The 11,636-nt window shown below is 67.7% G+C and overlaps 1 protein-coding gene across 1 annotated transcript; it reads left to right on the forward strand.

The window, feature by feature from the left end:
• The first annotated feature begins 1,601 nt into the window (after positions 1–1,601).
• On the forward strand, positions 1,602–8,466 carry CILP2 (cartilage intermediate layer protein 2). Its single transcript, XM_053999117.1, has 8 exons — positions 1,602–1,719; positions 2,712–2,831; positions 3,464–3,736; positions 4,425–4,607; positions 5,022–5,504; positions 5,596–5,704; positions 5,794–5,951; positions 6,045–8,466. Exons 1-8 carry the CDS (start codon positions 1,602–1,604, stop codon positions 8,423–8,425), a joined length of 3,825 nt encoding a protein of 1,274 aa, XP_053855092.1. The 3' UTR covers positions 8,426–8,466.
• The last annotated feature ends 3,170 nt before the right edge of the window (positions 8,467–11,636 follow it).

Genomic DNA, 11,636 nt, shown 5'->3' on the forward strand with positions numbered 1-11,636 from the left:
GTTGGAGATGGGGACGGGGGGACCTTGGTGGCCTTGGCTTGGGTTGGGGACTTGTCCTGAGACAAGTGCCACCACCTCTCTGCTGGGGACAGAGCGGTGTCACCTCCCCTGTCACCCCCCCCGGGGGCACTGCCGGGGTCCCGCGGGGCTGAAACCCCCCCAAAAATCCCCCCCCCCCAAAAAAAAAAACCCGGGAAAGGGACACGGGGACCGCCCCCCGCGCCACGGGGATGTCCCTAAGGGTGACGAGCCACCCCTGGGGACTGTCCCCTGTGTCCCAGCAGGGGCGGGGTGGCCGCGACCCCGGCGGAGCCCCGGGAGCTGCCCCGGCCCCGGGAGGCGCCGGAATGCGGGGAATGCGCCGGGATTTCCGCTCATCCCAAACCCCCCCGGCGCCCCAAAGCGGAGCGGATCCCCAGGTCCCGGGGAGGGGGGGGGTGGGATTTGGGGTCAAAAGGGGCCGAGAGGGAATTTGGGGGCGGATTTGGGAGCTTTGGGGATGTTTTTGGGTCGGGGGTTCCTCGTTCGCCCCAAATCCCCTCCCGCCCTTCCCTGTGCCCCCAAATCGGAGCGGATTGCCAGGTTTTGGTGGATTTGGGGTAAATGAGGCGTGTGGGGGGAGTTGGGGGAATTTGGGAGAGAGCTGGGGTGGCTCCCAGTCCATCCCAGTCCATCCCAGTTCCTCCCAGTCCCCTCCACCCCCCCCCTCAGCGCCCCTTGCAGAGGGCGAACCCCCAGATCCCGGTGAGAGATTTGGGTCAGAGCAGGGGGATGGGACTGGAGGGGGCGGATTTGGGACAATTCGGGACATCCCCAACCTCCCCCCACCTGGCCACCCCCATCCCGTGCGGTGTCCCCACTTGGTGACCTCTTGGTCACCGCCGTGTCCCCAAGGGCGCCGCCGCCACCTCCAGGGCGGCCTCAGCTCCTTCCGTTCCCTTTTCCCGCAGTTTTATTTTCCCCGTGTTTTTATTTCCCCCGTATTTTTATTTTCCCCGTGTTTTTATTTTCCCCGTATTTTTATTTCCTCCGTATTTTTATTTTCCCCGTGTTTTTATTTTTCCCATATTTTTATTTTCCCTGTAGTTTTATTTTCCCCGTATTTTTATTTTCCCCGTATTTTTATTTTTCCTGTAGTTTTATTTTTCCCGTAGTTTTATTTTTCCTATAGTTTTATCTTCCCCGTAGTTTTATTTTTCCTGTAGTTTTATTTCCCCGTATTTTAATTTCTCCTGTATTTTTCTTTTCCCCATAGTTTTATTTCCCCCGCATTTTCATTTCCCCCATAGTTTTATCCCCCCCCGTATTTTCATTTCCCCGTATTTTCATTTCCCCCATAGTTTTATCCCCCCCGTATTTTCATTTCCCCGTATTTTCATTTCCCCCGCATTTCCACTTTTCCCTCCCTCCCGCCGCATTCCCCGGCGCATCCAATTTTAGCAGCTGGACAAAAACAGCGGCGGAGCTGCCGGAGCTGCCCCGGGCAGGGCTCCGCTCCTGACGCGGCTCCCGGAGCGCGCCCGGCCCGGCCCGGCCCGGACCCGACCCCATAAAAGCCGCGCCGGCCCCGGCAGCGCCCGCAGTCGCCGCCCGGAGCAGCCATGGCACGGCTGGCACGGCTGGCACGGCTGGCACAGCTGGCACAGCTGGCACAGCTGGCACGGCCGGCACGGCTGCTGGCACAGCTGGCGGTGCTGGCGGTGCTGGCGCTGGGAGCAGGTAAGGGATTGGGGTTTTGGGAATTGGGGTTTTGGGGGTTTTGGGGGTTTGGGAATTGGGGTTTGGGGTTTTTAGGCTTTGGGAATTGGGGTTTTTGGGGTTTGGGGTTTTGGGGTTTTTAGGGTTTGATAATTGGGAATTGGGAATTGGGAATTGGGAGTTGGGAGTTGGGAATTGGGAATTGGGGTTGGGGTTTGGGGTTTTTGGGGTTTTTGGGGTTTTTGGGGTTTTTGGGGTTTGGGGTTTTTAGGGTTTCAGAACTGGGAATTGGGAGTTGGGAATTGGGGTTTGGGGTTTGGGAATTGGGGTTGGGGTTTGGGTTTTTGGGACAGGGACAGGGAAGGGAAGGGACAGGAATGGGGACAGGGACGGGGACAGGGATGGGACAGGGAAGGGACAGGGACGGGACAGGGACAGGGACAGGGGGTGGCAGGGTCGGTCCCCCCGCCATGGGGTGGCTGCTGGAGGAGGGGTGGTGGCCGTGGGGTGCCCAAGGTGACCCAGGGGTGTCACCCGCGGGTGACAGGGGACAGAGGTGTCACATCCGTCCCCTCTGGAATTGCGGGATCCCGGGGGAAGAGCCGGCCCTGGAGCCTGCGGGACACGGGGACAGCTGTGGGGACACCCCAGACTCCTGTCCCCTCCCGCTCTGGGGCTCGGTGCCACCGTGGTGGTGGCATCAGTGGTGGGGGATGTGGGCTCGTGCCCTTGTGCCCCCCGGGACAGCCGGGAGCCGGCTGGGAACGTTCCCCAGGGATGTGGGGTGGGCTCCAGCCTCGGCCACCACCGGGCCACCCCCCGGGCCACCCCCTGGGCCACCCCCTGGGACACCCCCAGGTCACCCCCCGGGCCACCCCTGGCTGCCAGGCCACCGCAGCCCACCCTCGGTGGCACCGCCAGCCCGGCCTTGGGGACAGGGACTGGGGGGCTCGGGGCAGGGTGTCCCCACCCCCGCGGGGACACGGCTGGGGACAGAGCCCGGGATGTGGCAGTGCCACCTCTGCGCCCCCCAGAGCCGCTGGAGAACGACTCGGAGCCGGGCAAGGCTGGCACGGCCGGGAAGCCCTGGAAGGCCACGCCCGACCTGGGCGAGCTGGACCTGGGCACGGCAGGTGCGGCCACCCCGAGGGCCCCGCGGCCACCGTGTCCCCTGCCTGTCCCCACCCTGTGCCACCCCCAAGGGACGCCGGTGGCGACCACTGTGGCATTCCCACGGATCTGGGGGCAGCGCCCACCTCGTGCCACCCCCCACACGACCCTCGGTGGTGACCGCCCTGCCGCGTCCCCTGGGGTCACCCTGTCCCCTCTCCATGTCCCCACAGCCCCCACCCCGTGTCCCACTGCCCATGCCCACCCCACCAGCCCCTCAGTGGTGACAAAATGCCCACACCCTCTGCCCTCCGTGTCCCCAAGCTGTCCCCAGCAATCCCAAGCTGTCCTTAGCCATCCCCACCTGTCCCAGCTGTCCCCAGCCATCCCAAGCTGTCCCCAAGCTGTCCCCAGCCATGCCCACCTGTCCCCAGCTGTCCCCAGCAATCCCAAGCTGTCCCACCTGTCCCATCTGTCCCATCTGTCCCATCTGTCCCCAGCCTGTCCCCATGTGTCCCAGCTGTCCCCACCTGTCCCAGTTGTCCCCGCTGTCCCCACCTGTCCCAGCTGTCCCCACCTGTCCCAGCTGTCCCCGCTGTCCCACCTGTCCCATCTGTCCCACCTGTCCCAGCTGTCCCCGCTGTCCCTCTCGCAGGTGAAGGTGCCCAGTGGACCTCGTGGTTCGACATCGCCCAGCCGGGGGGTGCCGGTGGCCACGAGAGCCTGGCGACCACCCGGCTGCGCTTCGGTGCCCGGGCGTGCGCCCGGCCCGTGGCCATCCAGGCCCGCAGCTCCGAGCGGGCGCTGCCCGCGGCCCCGGGCCCGGTGCTCCGGGCCAGCCCCGGGCGCGGCTTCCGCTGCCTGCCCCGGGAGCAGCCGCCGGGCACGGCCTGCGCCAACTACCGCGTGCGCTTCCTGTGCCCGCGGGGTGAGCCCGGGGCTCCCGGGGCACCTGGGGGCACCTGGGGGCACCTGGGGGTACCTGGGGGGCACCTGACTCACCTGGGGGGCACCTGGGGGTACCTGGGGGCAGCTGGGGGTACCTGGGGGTACCTGGGGCAACTGGGGGTACCTGAGGGCACCTGGGGGGCACCTGGAGGTACCTGGGGGCTCCTGAGGCACCCGGGGGCACCTGGGGGGTACCTGGGGGGTACCTGGGGGCGCCTGGGGGGCACCTGGGGAGCAGCTGAGGGCACCTGACTCACCTGGGGCATCTGAAGGCACCTGGGGGCACCTGACTCACCTGGGGCACCTGGGGGGTACCTGGGGGGCACCTGGGGGCACATGGGGCACCTGCGGGGCAGCTGGGGGTACCTGGGCCGCACCTGTATCTCCTCTGAACCCCACCCGTGTCCCACCTTCACCTCACCTGTGTCCCACCTCTATTTCACCCGTGTCCCCGCTGTGTCCCACCCATATCTCACCCGGGTCCCACCTGAATCCCCCCGTGTCCCCCTGGGCTGCGAGATGGGGGCGGTGCGTGCGCCTTTAACCCCTTGGCTGCCGGGACCGGGGGCCTTGCTTCCCCTTTAACCCCTTGGCTGCCGTCTCCGGCCCGCGCGCGCTCCCAGTTCGTTCCTCCCAGTCGCTCCCAGTTACTCCCAGTGTCCCCGCAGATGACGTTTACTGGTCGCACTGGTCGCCCTGGAGCCCCTGCTCGCGCAGCGCCTGCGGCACCCGGGGCACGCAGAGCCGCGCCCGGCGCTGCCGCAGCGCCCGCGCCCAGGCCCCGCTCAAGGAGCTCCGGTGCCAGGGCGAGGCCAGCGAGCGCCGGCCCTGCAGCGCCGGGCCCTGCCCAGGTAGGCACCGCCAGCCCGCCGTGCCACCCACCTGTGCGCTGGGGCTGCCAGGGGGGCGACACGGGGTGGGGGTGGCAGGTAGGGACCCCCAAATCCCACCGTGCCACCCACCTGTGCCCTGGTGCTGCCAGGAGGGGACACGGGGTGGCTGCGGAGTCGCTGCAGGAGGTGGAGGTGGCCATGGGGTGGCCGTGGGGTGGCACTGGGGTGTGACAAGGACAGGGGTGTCCCCAAGGACCCGAGTCCCCGTCTCAGTCCCCACAGCAGGAGCAGGTGTGAAAAGCCACCCGGTGCCACCCGGTGCCACCCACCTCTGGCTGCTCTGCCGCGGCTGTGACCCGGGGGTGACCGCACGGGGCGACCCCAAGCTGGGGCTTCGGGGGCACCCGATTGCCACCGGGAATGTCCCCTCAGAGCCCACCTGGACGGAATGGGGCGCTTGGGGTCCCTGCTCGCGCAGCTGCGGCCGCTCCGGGACGCGCGTCCGGCGCCGGAGCTGCCGGGGCGCCAAGAGCCCCCCGTGTCCCGGCCGTGCCACCGAGGCGCAGAAATGTCCCCGCTCGCCGTGCCCAGGTGACCCCCCCGCTGCCCCCTCCGCCGTGCCCCCGCTGCCCGCGGGCTCCGAGCCCCCCGCGGGCTGCCCCGGGCACACGCTGCGGGGCACGGTGGTGACAGCGGGCGGGGTGGCACTGCCCGGCGCCCGCGTCTACCTGGAGGGCCGCCCGCCCGCGCTGCTGGCCCGCAGCGATGCCCAGGGGCGCTTCACGGCCTCGGGGCTCTGCCCGGGCCCCGCCGCCAACCTCAGCGCCCACCGCGATGGCTTCGCCCCGGGGCTGGCACCCATCGTCACCAACGGCTCGGGCGTGGCCGTGGCGCACCTGGAGCTGCGGCGGCTCGGTGAGAAAGCGCGGGGCGAGGGTCTGGGGGCAGGTCCGGGGGGCGAGCCGGGGGTGCCCATGGGCTCGCTGCCCCTCTCGGCCCTTTGCAGAGAAGCCCTACATGGTGCTGCACCCCGCGGCCAGGGTGCGGGAGGCCGGGCAGGACGTGACCTTCTGCTGCAAAGCCTCGGGCACCCCCGCGCCCCGGAAATATTACTGGTGAGCTGGCACGGCGGGCACGGGCACGGGCGGCGGCGGCGGCGTCCCCGCTGAGCCTGTCGCCTGTCGCCTGTCGCCTGTCGCCGCAGGTACCACAACGGGACGCTGCTGGAGGGCAGCGCTCAGCGCAGCAGCGGCCGCCTGGCGCTGCGGGGGCTGGCACCGGAGCAGGCTGGCACCTACCACTGCAAAGCCAGCTCCGAGGCGGGCGCCATCCGCTCGGCGCCCGCACAGCTCACCGTGCTGGGTGAGCGAGCACGGGGGGGGCTCCTCCGGGGTGGCGAGACCCCCGCCGAGCCCTCTAATGATTCCCCCCCCCACACCCCGTCCGTGCCCCCAGCCCAGGGCCAGCAGAGCTGCAGGGCCGAGCCGGAGCCCAGCCTGGTGGAGCTGCCCAGCGAGTGCCCGCAGGATGCCAGCGGCTCCCGCTACTACAACGTGGGGCGCTGCCCGGCCTCGCCGTGCCCGGGCGGCCCCGCGGAGCCCTCGGGGTGCGGGGGGGAGTCGGGGCGCTGCTGCGGCGTGCGGAGGATGGAGCTGCGGCAGGTGCCGTGCGCCGGCTCCGTGCTGCCCCTCAAGGTGGTGGCCGAGTGCGGCTGCGGGCCCTGCGCCCGGCCCCGGGCGCTGGTGCAGGGCCGGGTGACGGCGGCCGACACCGGGGAGCCGCTGCGCTTCGGCCACATCTTCCTGGGGGGCAGCAAGGTGGGCTTCACGGGCTACCAGGGCTCCTTCACCATCGAGGTGCCGCCCGACACGCAGCGCCTGGTCGCTCGCTTCGTGGACGGCCAGCAGCGCTTGGTGGACGCCGTCAAGGTGCTGCCCTTCGACCGGCGCGGAGGAGCCGTGTACCAGGAGGTGAAGATGCTGCGCAAGAAGGAGCCGGTGGAGCTGGACGGCGGCCGGAGCAACGCCATCCCCCTGGGCGAGGCCGGCGGCCGGGAGCCCGTCGGGGAGCTGGTGCTGCCGGCCGGAGCCTTCCTGCGGCCGTCCGGGGAGGTTTTCAACGGCACGGTCAAGGCCAGCGTCACCTTCGTGGACCCCAGGGACGTGGGCACGGCCAGCGCCGCCTCCAGCGACCTGAGCTTCGCCGACGCCGAGGGGGAGATCGTCCCCCTGCGCACCTACGGCATGTTCGCCGTGGATTTCCGCGAGGGCGACAGCGGCGCGGCGCTGCAGGCGGGGCCGGTGCAGGTGAGGATGGACGCGGCGCAGGTGTGGATGCCCGAGCACCTGCAGAAGATGAAGCTGTGGTCCTTGAACCCCGAGAGCGGCCTGTGGGAGGAGGAGGGCGTGCTGCGGCCGGCCGGCGGCGGCCGGAGGAGGAGGGAGGAGAGGACCTTCCTGGTGGGCAACCTGGAGATCCGCGAGCGGCGCCTCTTCAACCTGGACGTGCCCGAGGACCGCCGCTGCTTCGTCAAGGTCAGGGCCTACAGCAACGAGAAGTTCAACCCCTACGAGCAGCTGGAAGGGGTGGTGGTCAGCCTCATCAACCTGGAGCCGCAGCCCGGCTTCCCCAGCAACCCGCGGGCCTGGGGCCACTTCGACAGCGTGGTCACCGGCCCCAACGGCGCCTGCCTGCCCGCCTTCTGCGACGCCCGGCGCCCCGACGCCTACGCGGCGCTGGTCACGGCCACGCTGGGCGGCGAGGAGCTGGAAGCCGTGGCCTCCAGCCCCAAGCTCAACCCCAACGCCGTGGGGGTGACGCAGCCCTACCTGGGCAAGCTGGGCTACCGGCGCTCGGACCACGAGGACGCGGCGCTGAAGAAGACGGCGTTCCAGATCAACGTGGCCAAACCCGACCCCAACAACGTGGACGAGAGCAACGGCCCCGTCTACTCCTACCGGAGCCTGCGGGAGTGCGAGGAGGCGCCGGTCAGCGCCAACCACCTGCGCTTCTACCGCGTGGAGGTGGACAAGTACGAGTACAACGTGGTGCCCTTCAAGGAGAGCGACGTCACCTCCTGGACCGGCGACTACCTGGCGTGGTGGCCCAACCCGCAGGAGTTCCGGGCGTGCTTCATCAAGGTGCAGCTGGAGGGGCCGCAGGAGTACATGGTGAGGTCGCGGAACGTCGGGGGCAGCCACCCCCGCACCCGGGGCCAGCTCTACGGGCTGCGGGACAGCCGGAGCGTGCGGGATCCGCTGCTGGACAACACCTCGGGGGCCTGCGTGGAGTTCAAGTGCGGCGGGATGCTCTTCGACCAGAGCCTGGCGGACAGAACCCTGGTGTCCATCGTGCCGCAGGGCAGCTGCCGCCGCACGGCCATCAACGGGCTCCTGCGGGACTACCTGAGCCGCCACCCGCCGCTGGCCGACAACAACCACACCGGGGCCTTCTCCATGCTGGCCCCGCTGGACCCGCTGGGCCACAACTACGGCATCTACACCGTGACGGACCAGAACCCGCGGCTGGCCAAGGAAATCGCCATCGGCCGCTGCTTCGCGGGCACCTCGGACGGCTTCTCGCGGGAGATGAGGGCGGGCGAGGGCACGGCCGTCACCTTCGAGTGCCAGGAGCGGCCGCCGGGCAGGGAGAGCTTCTTCCAGCGCCTGCTGAGCGCCCCGGCCGAGGCGCTGGCCGAGATCCGCAGGGAGATGGGGCGGCCCGAGCTGCGCCGCGCTCCCCCCGAGGTGATGGACTTCGCCTCCGGAGCCCCCGGGCCCACCCGCCGGACCCCCGGCAGCCAGCGGAGACCGGGCCGGCCGCGGGGACGGCCCTGAGTCCCCTCCGTGTCCCCTCGCCGGCTCTGCTTTGTCGCCCCCTTTCCCCGTCGCTTTTGGCCGCGCTCATTTATAACGCCCGGAGGACCGGGGGGACACGCGGAGCGGGGGACGGGGCTCAGGGGACAGCGGGGACGTGGGGAGGGGGTCCCGCCACCCCCCCGGTGCTGTCGCTGCCTCCTCTTGGTGCTCAGCCCCGCGCTGGCGGTGCCGGAGGCGCCGCGGACGGGATCGAAATAAAAAGGAATAAAAGAGGGGGTGGGAGCAAGCCGGGGAAGGGGCGGGCATGGCAAGGGGGTCCCCGCCCGGTGCTTTGCCCCGTGCCGCCGGCGGAGCCCCGGTGTGCCCGCGCCGGGAGCTGGCGGCGCTGGCTTCACCCCCGAGCCCCGCAAAACCGGGATTTTTTGGGAGGAAACCCCAAGGACAACGCGGATGAAACTCCCTCCCTGCGGTGCCACCCCCCACCCGGGGGCCGGTGCCACCCCCGCGGCACCTCGGCCACCGCGCCGGCCCGGATTTGGGCGGATTTGTACATTATTTATTACAAAATATACAATTCCTGTACACCCGCCTGGCTGCTGGGCTTCTCCGGGACGGGGGGCCCAGCCCCGCGTGTCCCCCGCGTGTCCCCCGCGTGTCCCCCGCGCGTCCCCCGTTGTCCCCCGTTGTCCCCAACCCCTGCCCCCGTTCGGTAGCACCGTCCCGGCCGCTCCTGTTTGCCTTGGGCCGGGCTCAGGCGGGCTGGCAGCGGCGGGGGGGGCGCGGTGCCAGCTCCCCGCGGCCAGCGGGACGTGGCAGACGGGGCGGGGGGACCCGCCCGGTGCCCCCCCGGGACACCGGGATGTGCCGAGCCCCCGGCCGGGCACCCCCCGCGCCACCCCAGCGGGGTGGGGGACGGGGTGGCTCCGTCCTGCTGCCACCTGGGTGTCCCCAGCGGGGTTATTTTTGGGTGTCCTTTCCCCCCCCCCCCTCCCCGCTCCTTCCCCGCCGCCCCAGCCGCGGATGCTGTAATGGAACAGGCGGCGTTTATGGGGCCAAACCCGGGACAACATTTCCCTTCTCCAAGCCGCCCTGGCCCCGGCGCGGCATTTTTCCACCCTTTTTTCCACCCTTCTCGCTGGATGCGGGATCAAAGGGGGCGCGGGGGCCCCCGGGGGGGTTCCTTGGCCGGAGCAGCGGCCAAATCCCGGCCCCGCTGTCCCGGCCCGGTCCCGCCGGGACGCGATCCCAGCGCGGGCGGATGCCGGCCCGGCGGGGGGGAAGAGGGAGAGGGAGGGAGGAGGCACCTGGAATGCTGAGATTCCATGGCGAGGTGTCATCCCAACCCCTCCTTCCCAAAATCTGGGCGCTGCCTGTGCCCGGCTGCTCCCTGCCCTGGGTTCTCCCTGTCCTGGGTGTTGTTTTTCCCTGGATTCTCCTTATCCTGGATTTTCCCTGTCCTGGTTTCTCCTTATCCTGGCTGCTCCTTTTCCTGGGTACTCTTTTCCCTGGATCCTGCCTGTCCCTGAATCTCTCTCTCATCCCGGGCTGCTCCTTATCCTGGGCGCTGTTTTCCCCTGGATTCTCCTTATCCCGGGTGATCCTTATCCCGATTCTCCTTATCCCGGGTGATCCTTATCCCGATTCTCCTTATCCCGCGTGATCCTTATCCCGATTCTCCTTATCCTGGGTGATCCTTATCCCGATTCTCCTTATCCCGCGTGATCCTTATCCCGATTCTCCTTATCCCGGGTGATCCTTATCCCGATTCTCCTTATCCCGGGTGATCCTTGTCCCGTGTTCTCCTTATCCTGACTGCTGCCCGTTCCTGAGTGCTCCTTTTCCCTGGCTCCCGCCTGTCCCTAGACCTTCTCCATCCCTGCTTTATCCCGGGATGTTCCTTATCCCTGGATTCTCCCTGGTTTGGGTCCTGATTTTCCCCGGGTTCCAGGAATTGTCCCCGCCGGGCTCCACGTCCCCTGCCCAGGGACACGCGGGGGAAAATCCCGGTGGCAGCGGCGGGGACAGGGCCTGGATCTGGGATCCTGTGGGAATGTGGGAATGTGGGAATGCCGGGATCCTGTGGGAATGAGGGAATTCCATGTGGGAATGCGGGAATTCCATGTGGGAATGCCGGGATCCTGTGGGAATGTGGGAATGTGGGAATGCGGGAATGCCGGGATCCTGCGGGAATGAGGGAATTCCATGTGGGAATGCCGGGATCCTGCAGGAATCCGGGAATGCCGGGATCCTGTGGGAATGAGGGAATTCCATGTGGGAATGCGGGAATTCCATGTGGGAATGCCGGGATCCTGCGGGAATGAGGGAATTCCATGTGGGAATGCGGGAATTCCATGTGGGAATGCCGGGATCCTGCGGGAATGAGGGAATTCCATGCGGGAATGCCGGCTTGGGGGCAGGGCAGATGGAAACGGCTCCCGCCGCTCTTCCTGGAGCCAGGAAGGAAAAGAGGAGGGGAAAAGGTAAAAAAAAAGGGGAGAAATTGGGGAAAACGGGAGAAAAAATCGAGGGAAAGGGAAAAAAAGGGAGGGAAAATGGGGGGAAAGTGGGGGAAAGGGCAAAAACCCCAAAAATAGGGACAGGAGGGGTGAGTCCCAGGGCCAGGGACACCGCGGGGACGCCGATCCGTGGGATGGGGGATCCAGAGGGGATTTTTGCAGGTTTTGGGTGGGAAAACCTCAATTTGCCCCGGCTTTTGTGTGGAATGTGGGGTGGGGATGGAGCGAGGATGCCCTAAAAGGTCCCGGCCGTGGATTTTGGGGTGACCAAGAGGTGGATTTAACCCTGGAGGGTCCGGGAGGCAGGACCAGGGCTGGGAATATCCCGGGAGAGCGGAAAAACGGGATGAGCAAACCTCAGCTGCTTCTTTTCCCCGCTCCCGGCCCCATTCCAAGCGGGAATAGCAGAGCGGGGAAGGGAACGGGAGCCCGGAGCCGGCAGCTCCCGGCCCGCCCCGGTAATTTGGGATGGCCGGATCCCAAAAAAAAAAAAAAAAAAGATGGGAGAAGGATGTGCCAGCACGTCGGGATCTCGGAGCGGCTTTTTTTTGGGATATTCCGCCCTCCCGCAGCATCCCAAAAAACCCACAGGGAAGCGGGAGGGGGAGGGGGATTTGGGATTTATTTGGGATTTTTTGGGGATTTTTTTTTTTTTGATATTTTGGGATATTCCACCCCTTCCCTCTGGGAATAAGGAGCTGGAAAGGCCCCTG

This window comes from Vidua macroura, chromosome 26, assembly GCF_024509145.1.
Source record: "Vidua macroura isolate BioBank_ID:100142 chromosome 26, ASM2450914v1, whole genome shotgun sequence".
NCBI lineage: Eukaryota > Metazoa > Chordata > Aves > Passeriformes > Viduidae > Vidua > Vidua macroura.

What these genes read in the sequence shown, in the direction of transcription:
- CILP2 (XM_053999117.1), top strand. Translation starts at nt 1,602, where the DNA reads ATGGCACGGCTGGCACGGCTGGCACGGCTGGCACAGCTGGCACAGCTG. An exon ending in GCTGGACCTGGGCACGGCAG is followed by an intron (nt 2,832 to 3,463) that starts GTGCGGCCACCC and finishes TCCCTCTCGCAG; the next exon opens with GTGAAGGTGCCCAGTGGACC. An exon ending in GCGCTTCCTGTGCCCGCGGG is followed by an intron (nt 3,737 to 4,424) that starts GTGAGCCCGGGG and finishes GTGTCCCCGCAG; the next exon opens with ATGACGTTTACTGGTCGCAC.